The 23,748-nt window shown below is 37.2% G+C and overlaps 1 protein-coding gene across 12 annotated transcripts in view; it reads right to left on the bottom strand.

Moving 5' to 3' along the window:
- Positions 1-23,748, bottom strand: part of akap9 (A kinase (PRKA) anchor protein 9) — a 102,820-nt gene that overhangs the window by 11,324 nt on the left and 67,748 nt on the right. For 8 of the 12 annotated variants that reach the window (XM_041248854.1, XM_041248855.1, XM_041248856.1 and 5 more), the window contains 22 exons: positions 21,410-21,622; positions 19,856-19,894; positions 18,446-18,678; positions 16,183-16,302; positions 15,489-15,665; positions 15,150-15,254; positions 14,480-14,632; positions 14,080-14,259; positions 12,805-13,920; positions 11,287-11,436; positions 10,967-11,011; positions 10,720-10,869; positions 10,296-10,436; positions 10,030-10,074; positions 9,062-9,211; positions 8,531-8,575; positions 8,063-8,212; positions 7,727-7,771; positions 7,133-7,282; positions 5,002-5,505; positions 4,830-4,893; positions 1,453-1,592 (listed from right to left, as the gene is read on the bottom strand). In XM_041248854.1, coding sequence (XP_041104788.1) covers positions 1,453-1,592; positions 4,830-4,893; positions 5,002-5,505; positions 7,133-7,282; positions 7,727-7,771; positions 8,063-8,212; positions 8,531-8,575; positions 9,062-9,211; positions 10,030-10,074; positions 10,296-10,436; positions 10,720-10,869; positions 10,967-11,011; positions 11,287-11,436; positions 12,805-13,920; positions 14,080-14,259; positions 14,480-14,632; positions 15,150-15,254; positions 15,489-15,665; positions 16,183-16,302; positions 18,446-18,678; positions 19,856-19,894; positions 21,410-21,622 — 4,115 coding nt within the window. The remainder of the gene's footprint in view (positions 1-1,452; positions 1,593-4,829; positions 4,894-5,001; positions 5,506-7,132; positions 7,283-7,726; positions 7,772-8,062; positions 8,213-8,530; positions 8,576-9,061; positions 9,212-10,029; positions 10,075-10,295; positions 10,437-10,719; positions 10,870-10,966; positions 11,012-11,286; positions 11,437-12,804; positions 13,921-14,079; positions 14,260-14,479; positions 14,633-15,149; positions 15,255-15,488; positions 15,666-16,182; positions 16,303-18,445; positions 18,679-19,855; positions 19,895-21,409; positions 21,623-23,748) is intronic. The other 4 variants (XM_041248859.1, XM_041248865.1, XM_041248862.1 and 1 more) reach the window with 3 other exon arrangements.

The following is a 23,748-nucleotide window of genomic DNA, read 5'->3' as shown; positions in this document are numbered from 1 at the left end:
AAGCATGAAACGTGGGATTGCAGAAATAAAGGAGATATATTACATTATACCTAAAAGCCTCGGGAGCAGTCACATTGACGGCCACTCAGAAAACAACTGTATTTTGATTATACAAAACGGTAATCTACTTTATTATTTTTATTTACCAGTCTGCAATATGTTTAGCTGTAATCAGATTAGTCTCTACTCTTTGCCTGAGTGAATGACTGACTATAGTCTATTGTTTTCAAATTAGCCTTTTGAAAATAAATACCAGAGACCGTGGAGTTTTACTATGCAACATAATATGGAGTTGATGTTTTGGATCAGATGGCACGGAAGTATTCTGTGAAAGCTGGCTCCCGACGGTGGTCTGTTCAGGTGTTTTACAATGTATTGGACCTAGCAGCCATCAACTCCTGGATAATTTACAAATAATGCACGGAGAAGAATTTACCAAGGACAGAATATATTTTACAGTTAGTACAGGAACTTCGCAAGAAGCATTTGGAACAGAAGAGACTGCCAAGCGTGTACCCACAGCTGAAGCTGGCAACACCATGGAGAGCCGCAAGAGACGCCAATGCCAGGTTGGCAAGTGCAATGATTGTGGCATACTCAATTAAAACAAAACAAAAAAAAAAAATTACATCTGACCGTTTCTTCTTTCGTTATACAATTTAGTGTTTTGAATACAGCTGTCAGAAAGACTGCTGCGGGGCTGCTAGGTATAAGTATATCTCCAGTCCTTCTAGTGTTAATATGGCATATCTGTCATACACATACCACTCACTCCACGCATCACGCATCCCGGCAACAGCAAGCACAACATCAGGCAGCATGTAACCCAGCAACCACAAAAGCACTGACCGCATTGCAAACACAAACAACCAGAACCTGTTTTTCTCCCAATTTGTGAACTGTGGTATTGCTTGACATGTCGAAAAATACGGTGGTCTGATCAGCATTGCCAATCTGTCCAAGCTGGTACTGTTAGTTAGAAACGATGAAATTTTAAAAGCTTCTCTTGGTATTCCTCAGGAAGCTAATGACGCTTCTTTGTAAAAAGCTACCTGTATAACATGCATGATTCGAAATCAGGCAGAAGTCTTTGTTGTCATTTCACAGCAGCAAGTCACTTTGCTGCTTGTGTATTCGGCCAGACGTTTTGTCGTCTCTTCTTGGCAGTCATTCACGTTGCTGTTGGTTTACTTGGATAGTCACGTTTTTTGTTGCTGATTTTAATACACTCATCACTATACTGTGCTCGAATTTAAGACGCAGGATACTTAAGCAAAAAAAAATTTAAAAAAAAAAAAAAAAAAAAGAAAAAAAGAAAACTGCATCAAATTCGAAGGAATACGGTACCTTAAATCTTAATTGTTTAGAAAGAATTCAGGTGTCAGGTAATTCATTTGGGACACACCGCAGATTGTAAACATTTGACTGTTGTACATTCCAACCCCTCCTTACCTTTATTCTGTCAGGTAGTATCTCTGATGAAGTCTGAGGCATTTCAATGTCTCTCCTGCCTTCCTCTGGAGTTCTTCTGTACTCCTGGTTTTGAGTGGAAATGTCATAATACATCCTCTGACTCCAGTCTGAACTGCTGTCTGAAAGGGGTTGACAAAATGTTAATGAGAATTTAACAAATTCATTGCAGTAAATTATATAACCTAGCTTAGTACTTTAAACATATACAAAAGTACTGTATACATATCGTTCACCTGAAATAGAAATGTAACCAACACTGAATGGGTGTTTACTTCCTAAAGCGCCGAAACCTGAATATTGTCTACCAAATCTGTCATTTTTCCTTCAAGCCTGCTGCAATTATGGACGTAACGACATTGAAGGTTAATGGATACATTTCTATTTCAGGGAAACTGGGCTGATAATGATAATGACCTAACCTTTCCTTTCAAGTACGAAATGTAACCATACCTAATGGGTGTGTACCAAAGCTGGCGCAAGGGTAAGATTGCTGAACGATTAGAATGCTACCCTGTGCGTTAACCCCAGTAACAAGTAGCTAGGGTGAAAAAATTGAGGGAAAATTTTACCTCTATGTCTGTTTTGTAAAGGTCGACTGAGAAGCTACCCTTAACACTAGTTCCACAATCAGGGTTTTCAGGAGCCACGACATTTTGTCTGTAGAACCTAGTGAAGACATAGGGAGTAGCCCACACCGCTGCTTTGTACCGCTGCTGTCCTTGACAGATCCACCCTGGAATAAAGCCCACGAAGTTGCAAGGTTGCAAGTTGGCCAGTTCAGAGGCAATCTGACCGTCTCTGTTCTACACTTGGACAGCCGCTGCTTAGACAGGGCTTGACCATGGGACCTTGCCCCAGAGCAGACAAAAAACTGTTTGGACTGACTCCAACTTTTCGTCCTGCCAACATAGTATGCCAGTGCCCGAACTGGGCAGAGCGTATGGAGCTGTTGCTCTCTGTCAGACTGGAAATGAGGTGGCTGGAAAGCCTTCAATTCCACAGACTGGTTTACATGGAACACCAAGACAGTTTCCGGCAAGACGGCAGGACTGGTGCGGAACGTGACTTTTGTCTTGGCCAATGTAAAAATTAAGCCGGCTTCCGCAATAGAGAATACTTGTAATACCGCTGGGGATGTGCTGTCTGACTCCACATCCTCAGAAGGACACCTCAGCTCCTGATCGCCCGGGGAAGAGGGGGCAGACAGGGCTGGTGGCGCTGAGCACTCCGGTAGTAGCTGCATGAGGATTGTTCCCTAATGGGAAATAGATGCCCAGATTTTCTCCATCTGCTCCTCTTTGGCATGCTCTGTGCAGAGGCAAGAAGAGGACCTATCGTAATTGTCCTCTTTAGGCAGATCGGCCTTACAGATCTCAAAGGGATGGAACCAGGGCATGATGCAAGAAACAAACAATGCAATATATAGTATACAGTTGCTGCCTCAATCTGCTTATATATAAATCGACCAGGTGGATCAAGACCCGAGCGGGCCCTTGGCACCAGGTCGGTGTAGTTAACACCAGTTCTGTACTGCTCTGGCACAGTTCGCAACTGGGTCGTTACCGGTCCGGTGACTTTAGCACAGGGTTGCTAACGGGATGGTTCAGTACTGATTTAGCAATGGGTCGATAAAGGGTCGGTGCTGGTATTGGTGCGGTAACCTCGGTCCCAGGTCGGGAGCAGAAGCAGTTTGGTGACCTCCGTACGAGGCCACTTGGTTGCAGTACAGTACAGTAGAAGCCATTAGCAAAACCACTCAATCAGTACCAACATGATACTGAGAGAAACCTGCTTGTCAGAATAAACAGTCAGTACCAGCATGAGACTGAGGGAAGCCTGCTTGTCAGAATAAACTAACAGCCTTCGAAATGATGATGCTAATTGCTGTTCAACAAAGCGGCATCAAGACACGATGGTTGTAATACAACCAACAACTGCTCTTACTATAAGCATGTCAAGCACCACGGTACAGGCAGTCCTGCATGCAACATCCGTAAAACAGATAAAAAACAATGAAAAAAAAAAAAGGTGTTTCAAAACACAATTACAAATCAAAAAATACATCAAAAAAATTATATATATATAATGTCTCATATTGGCAAAAGCAACAAAAATGAGACAAATAATAAGCTCCAGTACAAGCTATGCAGTCTGTGGGGAAAGCACAAAGTCAGCCGACTTCAGATGCTGGGTCACTGGGAAGAAGTGACTCATGCCGTGGAGAACAAGGCCGCATCGGTACGTAACCAGCAACAGACTGCACAAAATAAATAAATAGAAAAACAATTTCAGCAATGCACTTAACATCATAAAACAAATTGTAAAAACACAGAAAATATGATATATATATATATAAGCAAAAAAATGTACTTATCTGAACAAGACTCTCTGTCAGGACAGTCTTGAAAGGAAAAATGGTGCAGAGATATGCAATCACAGTACTTTTGATCCCTTGGGGGCAGGGTCATGACTGCGTTACAGGTTCAAACAGCAGCTTTGGTATAAAGTATTCAGGATTCAGGTCTTTAGGAGGTAAACACCCATTAAGTAATGCTTACATTTTGTACTTGAAAGGAAACATAATATAATTTCTGTACCCTCTTCCCTGCGGCTCTGAACTTAAGAGACAGCTTTCAACAGAATAACCCAGAAGCCACATGAAGTCACATATTTGAACATAAACATTTGTGGTGAAATGTGTGTGTACATGTCACAAAGACAGACCAGAAACAGGAACCAGGAAATAAACGACAGAGAAGTGGAGTTGAGTGGAGCTGAGCGCTTGCTTGCGTTCATCATTTAATGAAAGAACAGAACAGTAAATAAAAAGGCTGTAACAAACAAAAACACAGGACACAGCACTGGTAGCCAAAATAAACAGACAAACAAAACGGACTAACACTAAACAACATGGTGAGCTGATATTTTACTTTACGTTATTATTTTATTATTATTACCTCCGTCTCCACACCTGTTCTCCACTCACCGAACACACAATAACCCTGAGTGAGTGAAAACATGCTGCTTTTATGCAGCTGTACCGAGACTCGATTGCTAATCAATCATTCAACTGGAGCTGCGGTACAACTGCACGTGAATTAATAAAGTGCAATTCCCTGTGCTCACATATTATTACTTTTTACTTGCACGTGAAGTGCTGTGCAATTCTCGTGCCTAAATACAAATATACATTTTACACTCGTGTTACACAGACCCGTTTATATCCCGTGTACCAATGACTATACACCAACATTAACATACAACATATAACACAAAATACACACAGGGGCGGGCACTTTGCCACAGTATATAACAAATCACAATTTGACAAATGGTTCAAAATATAAATAACTTACCACTAGTATATCCATCTCTAAACTGGGAAGAACCAGGCTGTTCAAAAACAGAAGCAGGGAATCCCTAATATAACATTTACAAAGTGTGGTTAGATGCATTTTAATATAAGCACAAAATAAATAAATATAAAAAAGGTAAAGCACTGAATGAATGAATAAATTACAAACTGACCCCGGTAGCTCTCATCTTCTCTAAAAACGCATTTAAGGCCTTGCATTGCTCCCTCAGAATCTGAGAATCACTCTTCAGAGTGTCGCTCTCACAAATGTGTCGTGTCTCCATGTCCATTATTTCAGCAGCATGAAGTTCCTGCATCTGACCAATCTTCTCTTTGTACTGTCTGATCACTTCTGTCAGTTGCTCTGAAGAGCTGCTATTCTGTTTAATGAGATCAATTTGGATTTCAGCATCTTTACACAAAACATTTGGAGTCTGGACGCCCCTGTTCACGTTTGCAGGCTTATCGGTTTGAGATGCAGAGTTCTTCCTCACCAGTGAAGGTTTCTCTTTGGTTGAAGTGTGTTTTGTTTTATCGCAAACAATGTCAGGTTTTCCCTCAAAGAGTTTGGTCTCTTTTTTCTGATCATGATGGCCCAGCTCCTCCTCTGCCTTTGCCAAAGCTTCCTTTACTTGTTTAAGATCTTCCTGAAGCTGTGTGATTGTCAAATCCCTCATCTAAACAAAAGTAATTTGTAATTAAAAACATTTTAATAGTTAAGTTTCTTTGCTTTTGTGTTAAACTACTAACCTCTTCAAGCTTAATCATTCACAGTTCCTTGTCCTTGTTCAGTTGTCTTTTACATTGAGCGAACATTCTTCTCGTATTTTCAACCACTTTTGTTTGAAAAATCATAATAGTGTATGTTTCTGTATTTGTGATTACTGCTTGGTAGAATAAACAACGTATACATGTTAATGTGTGCAGCTATTCATGGTACCTTTTAGTGTAATTGTAATTATACAGATGAACCTGCTTTACATTATGATTGCCGTGCAGGCCAAATTCGTGATATAAAACGGGTCAGGATATAAACCAGGTTTCACGTTTGCCTAGGACTGCACATTACAAGTACAAGAAAAAAAAGAAAGAAAACTGTTTAAAAAAATTAAAGAGCAGTGTTTTAATTCTGTACATTTAGTCGTTCTTTACATTTAATCAAATGCATATAGTTTACTACAAGCCAAAGTGTTTTGTTTTGTGCATTTGTACAAAGCCTTGGACAAATACGAGTGGCGCGGCATTGCTTGCGGGGTGGCGTGCGGCAACACCACTTTGCTTGGTGGATATACATCAACGGTTTTGAAGCGGCGATAAAAAAAGAAAGACTGCCCACCATCTCCCTGTACTGTACAACATTTCTCCTAATTTCTTAGCATAACCCCTTTCATGGTAAGCCAATATACCTGGACAGTCTGGAATTTTCTATTGCTTCTGCTTACATACTAGGCTATATATAAAATAAGATGTGAATAATACCTACCTGGCATCCTTACAGCTGTGCAACAGATGTTATTTATCATTTAAACATCCTTGAAATTCTTAGGTCTTACAATCAAATAGCTCGGGATGCTGAGAAACTTCAGCTATCAGTAGCTCCTCCATGTTAATGGATATTCGAGTTCATCATGACATGACATATCCCACACCATTGTCCTGACTGGCCAGGCTCAGATGTGCCGCTGCAGGAAAATGTTTAAGCAGCAAAATATCGTTCACCGAGCGATACTTTGCCGTTCTAAAATTCTGCCGCTGTAACAGTTTTCCGCAATGTAATTTTCTCGTCAATGTGTGTTCACTCTAATTGAAATAAAAGGTGAGCGATATGTGTGGTATTTTGCCGCTCCCGCTAGCGGTGCCGTGCCGCTCATGTGTGTCCTAGGCTTAAGAATTTGGCGACGTTGGTGTTTTGTAACTGAACTGTATCCAGTTAAGACTGCCCACACAGCATTTGACAGGCTGCACAAAATGTCAGCTTATCAGCAGAGATCATTATTGGGTGTTAGTTGTACTGAAAATGAATTATTATCCTGTGGTTACTTAGTACAGCCCGCTTTTGAGAGGCTGCACAAAACGTGACAATAAGATGACATGCAAGATGATATTAAGAGCGGTAACTTCTCAAAGAATCTTGTGGTTTTTGAAAAATCATGATAATAAACAGGGTACAACAGTAAGCGAGATGATATAAAATTGATTCATGTGTAATTGCAATTACTGCAGCTTAACTGTAATTCAACAAAATAACATTGTAATTGTAATTTCAGGAAACAATTATGCTGCAATTGTAATTATAATCCTTACTTGTAAGCCCTCCTTAAGTTTTTCTGCACGTTCCCTGTAGCTGTTCAATTCTTCTTTTGTGACAGCAGCTTCGGATTTAACCTGCTGAAGCTCCAAAACCAGTTTAGATATAGCAGCAGGTTCAGTAGTTTGTGGTATGTGTTTTGTAGCCTGATAAAAGATTTACATGAGAAGATAAAATTACACCATACTGCTATTTGTGGTAAGTCAAAAAAGCTAACCAACATTCTGCATTAAAATGGTTTAATTATGGCTTGTTTTAGTTTATTAGTTAACACTCTATTCGAAACGGCAGCACATCATTAATTGTAATTCATCGTTATGCTTAAATTTTTTAATGCTACAATGTTATATTGCAACAGCTTCACATTTGCCATCTACAGCTCCAAAACAATTTTACATACATCAGTTTTTTTGGAAATCAACAAAACTTAAGTGAACAAGTTGAGTTGGAATTCATTTGATGGACAATCATCTCTGATTATGCTATATCAGCTTTATGAAAATACTTTCTTTATGATATGTATGAAGCATAAATCTACTAAATCCATTGTTTTCCATCACAAAATACAATAATTGGATTTTTCTATTTACCTGTTGAAGATCATCTTGAAGATTTGCAATAGTCAATTCTCTTTCCTAAGCAAAATAAATGTCAAATTTAGTTAAATTTATGCCATTGGTCATAAAACCAGTATCCTGTATCAAGCTGCTTGGGAGATAAAAATATCACTTTACTTGTAAAGGGGTATATTGTGATCATATGCCAATAAATATTTACTACATTTCACTAAATTCAATATATTTTTATTTAATTACATTTGTTTTATTTACTTAGAAACTAGGAAACATTTTTTTACAAAACTAAGGAGCTCTTTTAAAGATGTGTTAATGCAAGACTAACAAAACACATGGTTTTCTGATTCTTACTTGCAACTCATCTTTATGCTTTTCTGCACACTTCCTGTAGCTGTTCAATTCTTCTTTCATTGAAGCAGCTTCAGACTTGACCTCCTCCAGCTCCAGAACCAGCTTAGACACATCAGCTGGTTCATCCCTTTCAAGCTTTGATTCTTTTGCCTATGTAAGCATATTTAATATATACCCTATTAAAACACTTATCATTATGGCAGCACCTTGACTCGGTATACGGTAAGTGTCTACCTATGTGCTATCTATACCTGCTGTACTACAGTAGGCGTTTCCACTGTACTAATCATAAAAACAACAATGAACTGGTGCCTTCTTTGGCGATACAATGGTGAACAGCTTCCTGACATATTACTTAAAATATGGAAGACATGCGCAATACATTATGCTATATATGTGAAACAGAAAGCTATCAATTTTATTTTATTTTACGTAGCCAAAGGAAAGTTTTGCTACAGCATCCTTTACCTGTTGAAGATCCTCTTGAAGCTGTGCAATAGCCAATTCTCTAACCTAAACAAAAGTACATTAAAATGTCAATACGATTTAAAACTATTATTATTATTATTAAAATGTTAACTTTATAAAGCTAAATAATTAAATGTAATTATTTAGTGTATTTTCTATTTGCTCTTACTTGAATTTGCTCTTATTTACTACTGAATTTATTCTATTTTGTAACAACAATTCACCCTGGATATGGGCTTCTGCACAAAATAAATAAATAAATAAAATATAACAAAATACTGACACATATCATAATTCATTAGAGATTAAATAATAAAAAGCAGACTTCTAATATGCTGTGAGCTACTAAACAAACACACCATCAGACATTTCAACAAATCACAAAAACAATATTGTATTTGCCATAACACAGGAATTCTAAATACACAGGAAATCTCTATACCTCAAACTAACAAAATAAACCTTCAGGACATATTTTCTTTTTTAAAACATATTTGTATTGGCACAAAACAAACAGCAGCATGTCCTTACCTGCAACTCATCCTTCAGCTTTTGTGCCTGCATACTGTAGCTGTTCAATTCTTCTTTTGCAATGGCAGCTTCAGACTTGACCTCTTCCAGCTCCAAAACCAGTTTAGATACAGCAGCGGATTCATCACTTTCAGGCTTTGATTTTGTTGCCTATGTAAAAAAGTTTTATTTTTAATTTTAATATAAAAAATAATGAAATTACCACTTACAGTATATTAATTGATCAATACATTTATTTTTATGTAGCTCCTTTCACAAATTTGCCTCAAAGCGCTGAAAGGAAAAAAATAAATAAAACAAATAAAAACATTAAAAGAATGCAGAAATGACTTATTACTTAAAAGCAATACAAACAAGTTATAAATACATACGTATAAGTAAGTAAATACATGAATAGTTAAAAAGCATTAAAAACAAGTAATGAAAAAACTATATACAATTTACAGGACTGTGAACACTCTGTCATAAAAGTAAGCTTTCAGTCTTACTTTAATAGCAGCAACAGAGGAAACCTCCCTCACAGATGGTGGCAAGCCATTCCCCAGTTTAAGAAGAGAATGCTCTGCCACCTGCATTTTTTTTCTGTATCCTTGCAATGTTAAGCAAGGCTGCACCCTGTGATCTAAGGGGCCGACTAGAAGAATATGGAGTCAGGAGTTGTTTTACATATAGGGGTCACAGGGAACCTTTTGTGTATCTTGAAGAATTGCACACCACAGTGTGTTTCTACTTTAGTAGTCCATATCTACTGTGACAAGTTTCCCACTGTACGGGTCACAAAAATAAAAATGAAGAGAAGCAATCTTTGGCGATGTTATGAGGGCTAACATGTTACCATACTACTAACTCATTATTTACTTATATAAATATATTTTTATATTTATGGGATATGTGAAGCAGGGAGCTATTAATTTGACATTTTATATAGCAAAAAAAGGAAAAAAAAAAATCAATAAAGCATCCTTTACCTCTTTAAGATCATCTCGAAGCTGTTCAATAGTCAATTCTCTTACCTGAACAGAAGAAATTCAAATTAAATTTTATTCAACACTCTGGACACAATTTTATTGGGAAAACCTTTGGAATAAATTAAACACAATACAATACAATACAATACAATACAATACAATACAATACACTGTACCAAGTTGCTTTATATGTATATAACATATACTGATTAACTGCAACCCTACCAACAGGGGAAAAAAACACAACCTTTTTCATTGACCCTTACTTGCAACTCATCCTTAAGCTTTTCTGCCAGCTTCCTGTAGCTGTCCAATTCTTCTTTTGCAACAACAGCTTTAGACTTGACCGTCTCCAGCTCTAAAACCAGTTTAGACTGGTCATCAATTTCAGGCTTTGATTGTGTGGCCTGGTAAAACATAGAACACATGCTGACTAGACCAAATATAAAAATGTATGAAGGATTAATGAAAAAAAAGAATAAAAGTAGACTATTCATATGCAATGTGCTACAGAATAAAAGGAATCAAGAATGCCCCAACATTTAAATGTAACAATTCAAAGTACTATAGTTGCCATGCCACAGGAAATGTAAATACCTCTACATTTCTCTATCAAAATATCATTAGCAAATTACTATTATTTTTAAACACATTTATATTGGCACAACACAAATAACTGCATGTCCTTACTTGCAACTCATCATTTTGCTTTCTTTCCTGTTTCTTGTAGCTGTTCAATTCTTCTTGCGTGGCAGCAGCTTTGGATTTGGTTTTCTTCTTACCGGAGGCCAGATTAGATGCAGTAGTCGGTTCATCCCTTTCAGGCTTTGTTTTCAATGCCTATCAGTGCAAACCATTAAAATAATGTAATAAAACATGTACTCGAATGGCAAGACTTGATATACTGTATGTTTCTAAATGTACATGCATCCTTTACCTGTTGAAGATTCTCCTGGAGCTGTGTAATAATTAGTTCTCTTACCTAAAGAAAAGGAATTTGAAATGAAATAGAATTAACAGTTCAATATAACAAATTACACTCTTAACATTGTACCTGCTTTAAAGTATTTATTTCAATTAGATCTTAATATAATTCAAAGAACCATAGTACTTTGGTATATACAGGTTTATTGCCCATTTTCTGCAACCCTTACAATAAGCAAAACATTACACTGTACTTTATACAAATAATTATCATGGAGTTAAATCTTGGTTAAATCTAGTGGAACAAACAAACAATCAGTCAGTGATTCTTACTTTCAACTCATCCTTAAGCTTTTCTGCACGTTCCCTGTAGCTACTGAATTCTTCTTTTGTGACGGCAGCTTCAGATTTGACCTGCTCCAGTTCCAAAGCCAGTTCAGATGCAGAAACACTTTTGTCACTTTCTGGCTTTGTTGTCCTTGCCTAATAAGGGGGTTTAAAGAAGATCATTTCATTTCAACATGCTACTATTTGTGATTAGTTTTCAAGGCCCCCCATGACATTAGGCATCCTCACTTAGGACCTCCACCCAAGACTTAGATTTTGATCCCATTAGTGAGAGAGGTTGTTCTTTTGTACCAGTAGAACAACTACTGTATTCATTATGCTCAGGGTAATTTCTCTGACATTTGGTTTTATTTATTTTATTGGCATATTTGTATACACCTCAATAGTATTATTACACACATGGGTACTGACTCCACACTTTCCTTGCCTATGCTGCAATGCCTAGGTAGAACATGCCTCAGTTAGGATTGATGCATTTGTAAAAACTTTTTTTTTTTTTAATTTAGTAAATCAGCAATTATTTTATTATTTCCCCCAATTTGGCATATCCAATTATTTTTAGGCTCAGCTCTCCGCTACCGCCCCTGCACTGACTCGGGAGCGGTGAAGACGAAGATACGCTGTCCTCCGAAGCATGTGCCGTCAGCTAACTGCCTTTTTTTCAAACTGCAAACCCACCATGCAGCCACCTCAGAGATACAAAGTCGGAGGACAAAGCCGTTCTGGGAAGCTAACAGGCAAGCCTGCCTGCACCCTGCCAGACTACAGGGGTTGCTGCTGAGCGGTGAGCTAAGGACACCCTGGCCGACCTAAACCCTCCCGTCGGGCGGTGCCCGGCCAATTGTGCACCTCCACCTGGGAGTTCCCGTCTACGGTCGGCAATAGAATAGCCTGGACTTGAACCAGCAACCTCCAGGATATAGGGTGCATCCTGAATTCCACTCCGACTACCTTTACCAGATGTGCCACTTGGGAGCGCAATTGTAAAAACTTAACTCAATATCCTTGGTTTTGTGGGTTTGTTTTGCAAACTTACTGTTAAAAAAGTAGTTTTTTGCAATTAATAAATTATAACGTGCATTAAAATAGTTCTCAATACAATCACCCTGTTTTGTTTTATAATGAAACATACTGTTAGCACAGGTACGAGTTGACGTCAGTGTTACAGCTGAAATAACCCCCAGCACCTAACAGCAGCATTTGTGTAAATTTATTTTATCAAGGTCATTTGAGGAGAGAACATTATTGTATGTGCTACAGTCCAACTGCTCCCCGGCCACCAATTTGGGAACCCTCGGCCTACTGAACTTTGGTAATGTAAAATACATGCTTAATATGTTTTGTTTTTTTCCATGATTGATGCAACAAAGTTTTTACTAATGAACGATTCATAAAACAGATAAAATTATTAGCAGATGTTTGAAAGATCTTATGATGGATCGGAAAGCAAGGAAAACGAATCAACATACTAAACATTTAAAATGTAAAGTTACATTTACTTGCCTTAGATGTTTGCACATCCAGTTTTTCTGCAATAGGCTTCTTCATTTGGTCCAACTGAGCCAATAACTGTGCTAGCTTCTTCTCATACTCAACCACACCCTCTTCTGTGCTGTGGACCAGCTGCCTTTGCAGATCTCTGTCCTTCTGCAGCTCAGCTAGCTCTTTGTTCAACTCTGTGAGCTTCAGTGTTAAAACAGATAATTTGCTTTTAGGTTGATCTTCTGTTTTACTGTCCGGCTTTTCATTATCCAATTCTGTAAAACCATGGGTTTTGTCCACTGTCTCTGCCACTTTTGCCATTTCTCTCTGCCCAGTAACTGTAACAGAATGTCCCTGCAGTTCTTTAATTTGGCTATGAAGCTCTTTGGTATGTACTTTAGACTGCTCCTGCACTGCACCAAGCTGTGCTTGGCTTACTAGAGCAGCAGCGACCTTCTCCCTGAGTTTGTCTTCCAGTTCAATAATCTTTTGCTGCAGGAGTTCAGTTGTGGCCTGAGCTTGCACTTCTTGAGAATGACACAAGTCCAGCTCTGCGTTCTTCTCTCGGACAAAAGCTTCAAGTTCTTCCTGTTTAGCTTCCAGGTTGGTTATCTTAACATTAGCACTTTCTTCTAGCGCCTTTATTTCGGCCTGAATGACTAACACAGTAGCTGTCTTTTCTTGTAAGGCTTCCTCCAACTCAGCTGTCGTGTTGGAGCCCTTTTCAACAGACATAACTGATCCCTCCTCTTGTAAACATTTGTATTCCTGCAATAGACGAAGGTGATCAGCCTTTAGGGTTTCCAGTTCTTGGTTTGCCAGCTGTATTTTAACCTTCATGCCTTCAAATTCTTCCTTGGTCAGGCTAACCTCTTTGCAGCCCTTCTCTTGCATCTTTGGAGTGTCCTTCTCTTCTACCATCATTTCCAGAGGGTGCTTTAAACTTGAAGGCTCCTCAGGGTCATCATCCTGTGTTTTGTGCTCAATCTTTGCCAACTCCTGCTGTAGTGTTTCTATTACTTCATTCAGTTGCTCAATTTCATCTTCACTTTTCCTTTTCAAGCGCTCTTGCTCACTCTTTAGACATTCAATTTGAGATTCAAGCTCTCTCATCTGTTCATTCTTTTCTTCTATCACCTAATATGCAATAGGCAAAGAGAAATGGATACCAAATCCTAAATCATTCTTTACATTAATTCACATTACAAATAGCTATGATAAAGCTTATGCCATGTTTTGTTTTGCTATAGACAAGACAAATTAAAGAGATGCATTTTATCTGAAAAACATAGCTACCTTGTTGTCAGATGCAATTTCCAGTTGCTGTTGGCATTTATGAAGCTGTTCATTTAGATGCTCAATTTCTTTATCTTTTTCTTGCATGATCTGAGAGAACTTCCCAATTACAATACGATGGTCCTCAATCGAAACATCATCAGAGTCATTTAGAGACTTCTGCAAAGCTTCTACTTGATGCTACAAACATAGAAGAAAGGAATTGTTCAATTGTGTAACACATTCTCATGTTAAGTGAATTCCCTGGAGCTATACATGGGAGGCTGGTAATAAAGCAATATTGAAAAAGGTGGCTCATAAGCAATACAAGTGTTGAAAGGACTGCCACACCCTGCACAAATAGGTGTTTTATATGTTTCGCTCTGTAGTGGAATAGAAATGAACAGCCATGGCCGTTTACCTTTAACAGTGTATTCTGGTGGTTGAGCTCCTGACATTGGGTGCTTAATTCCTTTCTTTGGATTTCCATTTGCATGTGTAATTGCTGGACCTCCTCGTTCTTATTCTCAAGTTCCTCTCTGAACTGCTCCAACTGCTCTTCCAAATTTGAGATCTGAAAGCACAAAGAAACCAAAGCAGACACAGAAACAAATCAGTAGACCAATTAAACCATCTTTAGCTGGGCAAGTACTAAATACAGTGCAGACAAGGTGTTCTACGTAGCTACAACCATAATATATTTGACGTCAGGCAGGAGCAAAACACCAAACTGCATAAAAGTGCATATGCAGTATATAAAAACTAACTAAATAAATAATTAAATAAATACATTTAGGAAGTTAGCAATTGCTAATTAGTGACAGGGATTCTGCATCATCTTTTCTGGAGAAAAGTTAATACTGTGCAATATGGTTGTCAAAACACCAACCATTACATGTCCTAAGAAACCTGATGACTGACACAATATAACTGCTGGCACAACATATGCAACTGCTGGTAATTGTTTTCTACATAAAATTAATGGTGTTAAAGAAGAGGATGGAAAAACATTGACGGCCATGGCTCATGAAGTGATAAACAGGCACTATCTGGTAGAAAAGGTTAACCATTAGGCTGGTAAGACTGGATACCTCTTTTTCCTTCCTGTCCAAGGCTTCACGTTCAGTCTGCAGTTGTGCTTCAAAGGTTATCTCTCCTTTAAACTCAACTGGTGTATACTGCTTTCTTTCTTCCACCTTAAAAAGATGGATTATTATGTGCTTGTTGCTTGTTCCATAAGGGGGTTGTATTAAAAGCATGGTAACTGTTGAATAAATCTTTGTAAAAGTTCTAGAAAGGCAAATGTTGTACCAGGTCTTGCATGCTCTCACAATTTTAAACTTTAACCCCCAAAACAAACTTCTGCCCTCATTAATGCTTTTATGTGATCACAAATGCATAACTGTACATGCAGGCCAACAAAAACATACCTTTTGTAGCCTGTTTGAGCTGCTTATTAGCGCTTGTTCCAGCTCTCTTATCCGACACTCTAGCTTTTCAATCTCTTCATTGCGCTCCTGCACATCTCTCTGTAGCTGCTCCTTCCCCAGTGCAAGCTCACTACACCGGTCTGTTTTATCTTTTAGCTGACTGGTCAGAACTTCCACCTGGAAAGAAAGTTTTTAAAAGAGAACCATGAAGAAATAATTAAATAAACAAATAACTAAAGAAATACTTAAAAAATATTCAGAATGTAAATTCATTGTGTGAATATTTAGCTTTCGAATTATAAATCTGAGCAATTATAATTATAAAGTCTGTGCCTTTTTCCTTTCAGCAATCAAAAACAAAAAGCTCTAAAACAGAAGAATGATACAGTAATTTTAAAAGCTTTTTAATAATAAAATAACTTTTGTATGCACAGTTCTGGTTTTGGTTTCCTCCCCACGAACAAAACAAAACATGTCATAATGTCAATAGGTCTGTTTGATCAAAAGATCCTGCAATACAGGTTCAGGACTAATTTATTGTAAATAATCCCCAAAAAAACATCTCAAATACGGCGCTGTCAGTTGCACATGGTAATGTAAACAGTTTTGTAAGCAAACATGAGTTCACAAAAACAGCTTTGATTGATACAAAAATATGATATTTTCTTTAAAAACATTTACAGAATTGTTGTACCTCTTTGTTCCTTTGTTCTGTGCTGGACTGCAATTTCTGGGGATACTTGAGCTGCTGTTCTAGTTTCTGTATCTCCTGTTGGAACACATCCCTTTCATGCTCTCTGTCAATAGCCTGCTCCTGTGAATCAATTATGACAATAATATGAGCTTCATGCTACTTTCAAAAAGTAGTTGCTTCAAAATAAAATAATAATAGTCTATTTACCATAAGATGCTAACACTCAAACTATTTAAACCAGTGTAATTACAGGGAAATGTAACTGAAACTGACTTTGGGCATTTGAAACAAAATTATACAGTATGTTTTCATATATGCATGGGAACCACACGAACCAAGTTTTATTAAAATGTTCTATCTCTGCATCTGTCGCCTGTATTGGTTCAAGGTTAGTAATACACTGCTGACAGTATTAACATAATTATATAGTTATAAACCTCTGAGTGTTTGTTTGTTTCCGTGTTTGTGCATTACTAATAATCTTGCTGTTTAGGGGTTACCCCAGAGTGGTTAAACAGTACGCGTATAACTGTGCTGCTGTGGCCCTTGGGTCTTGTGTGACTGAGTTATCAGGTCCCTAAATCTGCTTTATTAGGGTAACAGGACAGAAAGGTAACATTTGTTACATTTACTAAAATAAAAATAATAATAAAAATGGTTTTAAGAAGACCAAATTCCCATTGGGTCTATGTACTGATTTAAGTCCTATGCAGGATAGCCACTATATGATTGTTAACTTTATTAAAAATGTGCACAGATTAATCTACCGATTAATCAACTAATGCCCATAAATTTACAGATCAAAGTTTGACAGCCCTAATATTATATATAACAATTCTGTGGATGGTGTCATGATTATTAGAATAGAATGTTCATTCCCAGAGGTTCCAAACTTCCCAGTTTGAAAATAAATTTTGTTCCTTTTGTTTTTGAGGAACATTTGTTTCATAGCACTGATTGATCACGCAAACTGATGTCTTCAGCAGTGTGATCATCACTGTTGAAGTGACAGGCTATTGTAAATGCAGTGGTGTTAATGCGAATGCTTAAGTGTTCTACAAACCTTTCTGTTAATCGCCTTTTAGTTTCCCCAATATACAATTTGTTGCTTTTTTTTTTTTTTTTTTAAAAATGCAGTAAACTATTCCTTTAGGTGCATGTAAAATGTTCATGAATGTTGAATGCAAATTCAGTGCCTCTAATCTCTGTTTCAGAATGAATGTATTTACAGGTATTACATTGTGGTCTATTACATGGATATGTGCCTTTCAAAGGTTCTCCAGAAGGATGAATAGCACTGTGTACCACATATTCTTGTCTCTTCTATAAGACATCAAGGAGAGGTCCTGAAAATAGGTGCTATAGATGGGTCTTGTTGTGAAATTGTTGTAAAAGGTTTATTTGCACAATTGTCTGTATCTTTCTGTTGGTATGATGGTAAGTGAGGACCAGAGGGATTCTATCAGCTGTGTTGTTATGTTGTTATTATATCAAGCATTTTTTCTATTTATTTGAAATGCGGGATTTAACTTTAGTGATGATCTTATCCGGAAAGCAACAATTTCCAAAAAACACACACATTTTTTTGGTGGTAATTCCAAAGATGTCGTCAATGTACCTAAGACATGGTTTAGGTGTGTTTCTATTGTGTTACAACTGATCCCGCAAATAGGTAAGCATTTTAATTCCCATGTTAACACCCCTAACACAATATCTGGAGTGCAAAAATTACCATCAAAGAAAAAACAATTCAATGTGAGCACAAGTTTAGCCAGTAACAGAATGATATCTGTTGGATATCTGTTGGAGTTTACTGCACTGTTTGCTTTTGTCCGAAACATCCTGAAATTAAAATATTTTTTAGTCTTTGTAAAACAGTTCCTTTGGATGTCCCAAGACCAGACGTATTTACAGCATTACTTACAACCTCTTGTCTCGATTTCAAACACCACATCTTGCCAGTCTCTGATATAAAACAACTTGTGGTGTAAGTTGCTTCAAGATTCAAATGCTGTCTAATATATTGTTTTTAATGTTTTTGGACTGATGCAACATTGAAAAAGTAGGTTATCGTTACCTACATGCACAATATGTACAATCACTGACACAAATATATAGCGATACATCCTAATAAAACTTCAAGTACTATAAAGAGTTGTTCTCAACAAAACTCAATGTAAAAATAAAGCATGTATGGGCAGCATGCTTTGGGGAAATCAATACATCTTAATAAACAAACAAAAAAATAACCCTGAATGCTTACATCGAGAAATTTTCTGTTCTTCTCCAGCTGCTTCTCAAGAGCCTGGATCTGCTGCCTCAAGTCCATGATCTCAGCCTTACTCTCCTGCTCAATCTCTATGACTTTGTTCACTTCCTCCTCCAGCTCAGATTCCAGCGTCTTTACCCGCTTCAGGAGCTCACTGTTCTCTTTTTCTGCCTGCCGCTGCACCTCCACCTTTTCCTTCATGAGCTTCTCCGTCTCCTCCAGCAGGTCTGAATTTCAATGAAGAAAATCAAGCCACCAATTTCTTGTGATGATCATAAAAACGAGCCCTTCGGCTTAATCGCTTTGCTTATGCGAAGGCATAGAAATGTTGAAACATTTCTAGTTTCCTTGCTGGCTGTCAGAGTGCTTTCAGAAAGAATGTTATCTTATCAAATTATGATCAGAATTTATATAACGCAATATAGCCACTTACTTGCATTAGTTTGATTTACAAGCAAATGTGTTTTTTGATCACCGTAAAGGGATCAAACAGCATTGGGCTTAAACCTTGAGACTTGTTTCTGGAAATGATGGGAGCCATAAAGGACTTAGTCTAGATGTATTTTAATAATTCACTCCGTGCTTTGAGTAAAATAAGTTTAAAGGTGTGATGGGTTTTTTGTTAGTGCCTGGCATAATATTTCAGTGACAAAGAACAAGGCAGATCTTGTGGAAGTGTTTATTTGGGCAGCTGACAGCATCAAGGTAAACTCAAATTGTTCCTTTCCCTAGTGATAAATGCAATGGTAAATTCACTACCAAATGCTTTCCCCATTATATACCAGATTTAAGAATGAAACCAATCTTACCCATACCAGCATTAACCTTGTATTGTGAGTAAAATTCACAATAAGTGTTACTTAAAAATCAAAGGATGAGAAAAGTGCAAGAAGAAAAAAAAAAAAAAAAAAAAAAAAAAAAAAACAACTTTGGATAAATTACTGTTTCTGTAACCATATGCATTTCAGGCAGGGAAGTATGCAAACAACAGCAATCACCTTCTTAAAAAGTTCATATAGCCCTAGCAAACAAATGATAAAGATCAATCTCTGTTCATAAAAGCACTGGGAGGATTGATAATGCTTTTATATACTAAAAATAAAAAGGACTTCTCACTTCTTTTCATTAATATCTTCATGGTGTCAAGAGCCAGTGAAGATGATTGCGGTTTAGGATACTTAAACAATTACTGATTAGTGTTTTATCATGCTTGGTAAATCTGTATTGATATAGCTGGTATTGAAGTTAGAAAATGGATGGAAATCAGGAGCCAAAGCAGTAGGTTAGTAAAGTAAGCAAGTACAAGGCAAGCAAGCTTGAAGCTCATAGCACTGATTCACAAATGTCTATTTTCTGCAAGTGTGCCATCCGATTGAAAATTGTCCATGCTCTGTAAAAACACACCTGCTTCAGGTGCTGCATCAACTGCAGCTTCAACTAGGCCTAGGAGAACAGAAAAGCACAATAATTCACAGCCATTTTTACAACATGACTTCAGAAAACAGGCAAGATGTGAAAATGAAAGAAGTGGTCATACAGTTTATAAAAACATTTTTGTTAGAAGATTCTGTAGAAAATGAAGCTGATGCCAACTGAAAAATATCTGGGAGAATAAACAATTTGTAAAACAGTTCCTTAGGATGTCCCAAGATCATACATATTTACAGCATTACTTACAACCTCTCGTCTCGATTTTGAACACCACATCTCGCCAACCTCTGACAGAAAATAACTTGTGGTGTAAGTTGCTACAAGATTCAAATACTGTCCCATATATTGTTTTTAATGTTTTTGGACTGATGCAACGTTGAAAAAGTAGGTTAACGTTACCTACATTCACAGTATGTACAATCACTGACACAAATATATAGCGAGTAATGTGTAGTAATAAAACTTCAAGAACTATAAACAGTTGTTCTCAACAAAACTCAATGTAAAAATAAAGCATGTACGGGCATCATGCTGTTGGGAAATCAATACATATAAAATATATCTTTTATTTTTTAGTATTTAAGATTTTTTTTCATCTCTCTATTCTTGAAGTAAGTCTAAGGTAAAGATGTTTCTATGTTTTAGCTGAGAACCTTTTTTCTTAATGAAAATGACCGGTCACACATTATTTCAAACTGTGTTTAAAGATGTGTGGGAGGTACTATATAGGGTGCAGCTCAACAACAAAACACTCTGAGCTCTTGTAAGCCTTCAGCAAACATATTGTGCCTATTAACTGAAAGAGACTAAAAAAAACTCAAATTACTCTGTAATGTATAAACCAATTCCATAGAAAACATACAACAACTCTGTAATGGTTGCCAAAAAAATGATATGGTATTATCTCACATATTTTTCACACAATGCTAATCGGTTATTTATAAATGACATTGGTGTTTTTTTTAGTTAAAAACAAACAAAAAAAACAAAGATCACTGAAGAATAAATATCACTACAGATTTTAGACACTACTTTGGGGCAAATTATAAAGCTAAACAGTAATAAATGACTGATTCCTACATAGATTTCAAATACAATTACATAGTGTAATGTTTTTAATGCTGTAGTTTTTATTAATTAAGCTTGTTTATAACGTGCATATTAGCAGCAGAATACGAAGTTGTTAAGTGCAATAGAGAAACCTATGTTCTTTATCTAATAAAGACACACCTACTCCCAATGACAACGTTTTAATATGAATAAATAAAAACATTCAGATTATGTCTACCCTGAAAATTTCATAGGATTTCAATTTCATAAAATTTCATATATAGTTACTGACACTTTGACAGAACCTAATCCCCCTTTTTAATCTGATCTACAAAAAACAGACCTATTATGTAACAATAATCTATTTCTTAAAGAAGTTCAGTTGTGTATGTTGGCAATGTGCAATGTGCTCAGTGCAGATCTGGGTGGTGTACTTATGCAGCTCTTTGGGTCCTGCTGTGTCTCTCGTGTACTTACGCAGCTCTTTGGATCCTGCAGTGCCTCTCATGGCGTCCTGCTGCCTGGACAGCAGCTCCCTCTCCTGACGCATTATCTGTTGCTCTTCCTCCAGCTCCCGCAAACGGCTACCTGTCAGTTGGAGCTCCTGCTCCAAGTGCTGCTGGATCTCTGCCTTCTGCTGTACCTGCTCCTCTAGTGCCACTCTCTCACCTGCGTAGCCATCGAGGATGCCTGCAGCACAAACACTGTTTCAGTGAGAAAACTACATCAAAGTTGAGGCACAGTTGACATCTGTTTTTTCCTTCAATTTATAAAAATCCATAGTGATCAAAGCAATATCATAATTATTTTTAGTATACTGCAATGTGAGAACAGACATCTAAGTACTACTGTGTAAATTAAAAGAACAATAAAAACAGTAAGTCGGCAACAACACAAACTAAATGCGACAGGCGATGCCTCCTAACTTATCTAAACCGTTTTTAATTCAGTACTGCACCACTTGAATTACCATACATGGATTCATATTTGAATACTCGCTTTATGTTGCTTGCATACTGCAGTTTGAATACTCATTTTATGTTGCTTGCACACTGAAGTCTGTATCATCATCATACATAGAACAACAAATTGCACACTTACATCAACATCATAAAAGTATAATTGGCTGAAAAATGTAATGTAGTGAAAAAATCAAGCTGACAAACTTTGTTTTTGATTAAAAAGCACTATATATACAAGAAAGGCATACCTCCAATACAATCATATCAGCACAAGTTTCAAACTGGCTTTGGACAAGGCCTTAGTGCAGTTCAGTGTATATGTTTGTATCAGAAAGCATGGATATCCATGGAGGTAATTTAAAAGAGATGATAAGACTGACAAGCTTTTCATATTTAAGACTGACAAGCTTTTACAAGACTTGATATTTATACCTTCGTAAGCAACTGGTGATTCCACTCCCATTTGTCTTAATTCTGTGGGGTGTTGCATACCACGTTGTACCTAGCAGGACCCCTGCAGAACTGCTAGTGTCCTATCGGCCACAGGGGTCGTTGCTGTGTGGTGAACCACGGATTTCCCTGCCAACTTAAGCCCTTCCTACCCGGGCGGCGCTTGGCCAATTGTGCAGCGTCCCCTAGGAACCCCGGTCACAGTTGGCAGTGACATAGCCTGGATTTGAACCTGCAATCTCCAGGTTATAGGGCGCATCCTGCACTCCATGCGGAATGCCTTTACTGGATGCGCTATTCGGGAGCCCTAAATATCAAAGCTTGTAAAAGTTTGTCAGTCTTTTCATCTGTCGAATTGACTCCATGGATATCCATGCTTTCTGATACAAACATATACACTGAGCTGCACTGACGCCTTGACAAAGCCAGTTTGAAACTTGTGCTGATATGATTGTATTGGAGGTATACCTTTCTTGTATATAAAGTGCTTTTTAATCAAAAAACATTTGTCAGCTTAATTTTTTCACTACAGTAACATTATTTTCTGTGGGAACATTTAGAATTCTTACTGCAGCCAGTATTGTTACAAAGTGGGTTGTCCTCTTTCACTGTTTAAAAACAAAAAAAAAAGCTTCATCTTGTGTGATTTTTGTATTGTTGTATGTGGACTCTTATGTACACAATGACATGTAATGTATTATATAGTACTATAATTAGGGATCTACCTAATTTGCGATTTCACGAAAAATCTGTAAATTGAGAGTTGAAAGCAATATTCACCTAATTAAAATGAACTACTGCACACCACAAGATACACTTCTTAATTCTGTAGATAGTTTTTTTATTTTATTTTTTATTCCTGTGTGCATTGCACTGGGGCAAAAAAAAAAAAAAAAAAAAAAAAAAACATCCTTAGGCAAATAACATTTAAAAAAGCTACTCCAAAGCGGTTAACTTTCTTGTTTACTGTTCACATGAAACGATGTGTAAATCAGCCTATCAGTGTACTGATTTTACTGTGACCTGTACTGTACAGTAGAAGGTGGGACAAAGTCAGCGTTGCATTGTTTCTTTGATTTAGGTTGCTAAAAAAAATGCAAAGTATATTTCGGCTGAGGATTGTCAAGAAATTTCCCAGAGAAAGTTTCCATGCAGATGGAGGTAAACTGTTTTGTACATCTTGTAATACAACTTTGGAGAAAATGCAATCGATCGCGATTTAGCTTAAAAAATCACACATTAAAACGAAAGGCTACTACAGCAGCTATACTAAACAGAACGTAAAACAAATAGCTTTCAGAAAAAAAAACTTAAAAGTCAGTGCAGACAAGAATTCCTGTGGGTTGTAGGCAAGTTAAATCAGTACTACAGGTATGATCTAGCACAGCCACCTCGCTTCAAAAC

Source organism: Polyodon spathula, chromosome 4 (assembly GCF_017654505.1).
Source record: "Polyodon spathula isolate WHYD16114869_AA chromosome 4, ASM1765450v1, whole genome shotgun sequence".
Classification (NCBI taxonomy): Eukaryota; Metazoa; Chordata; class Actinopteri; order Acipenseriformes; family Polyodontidae; genus Polyodon; species Polyodon spathula.
Note: the sequence above shows the minus strand (reverse complement) of the source record. Positions and strands in the feature narration are given on the sequence as shown.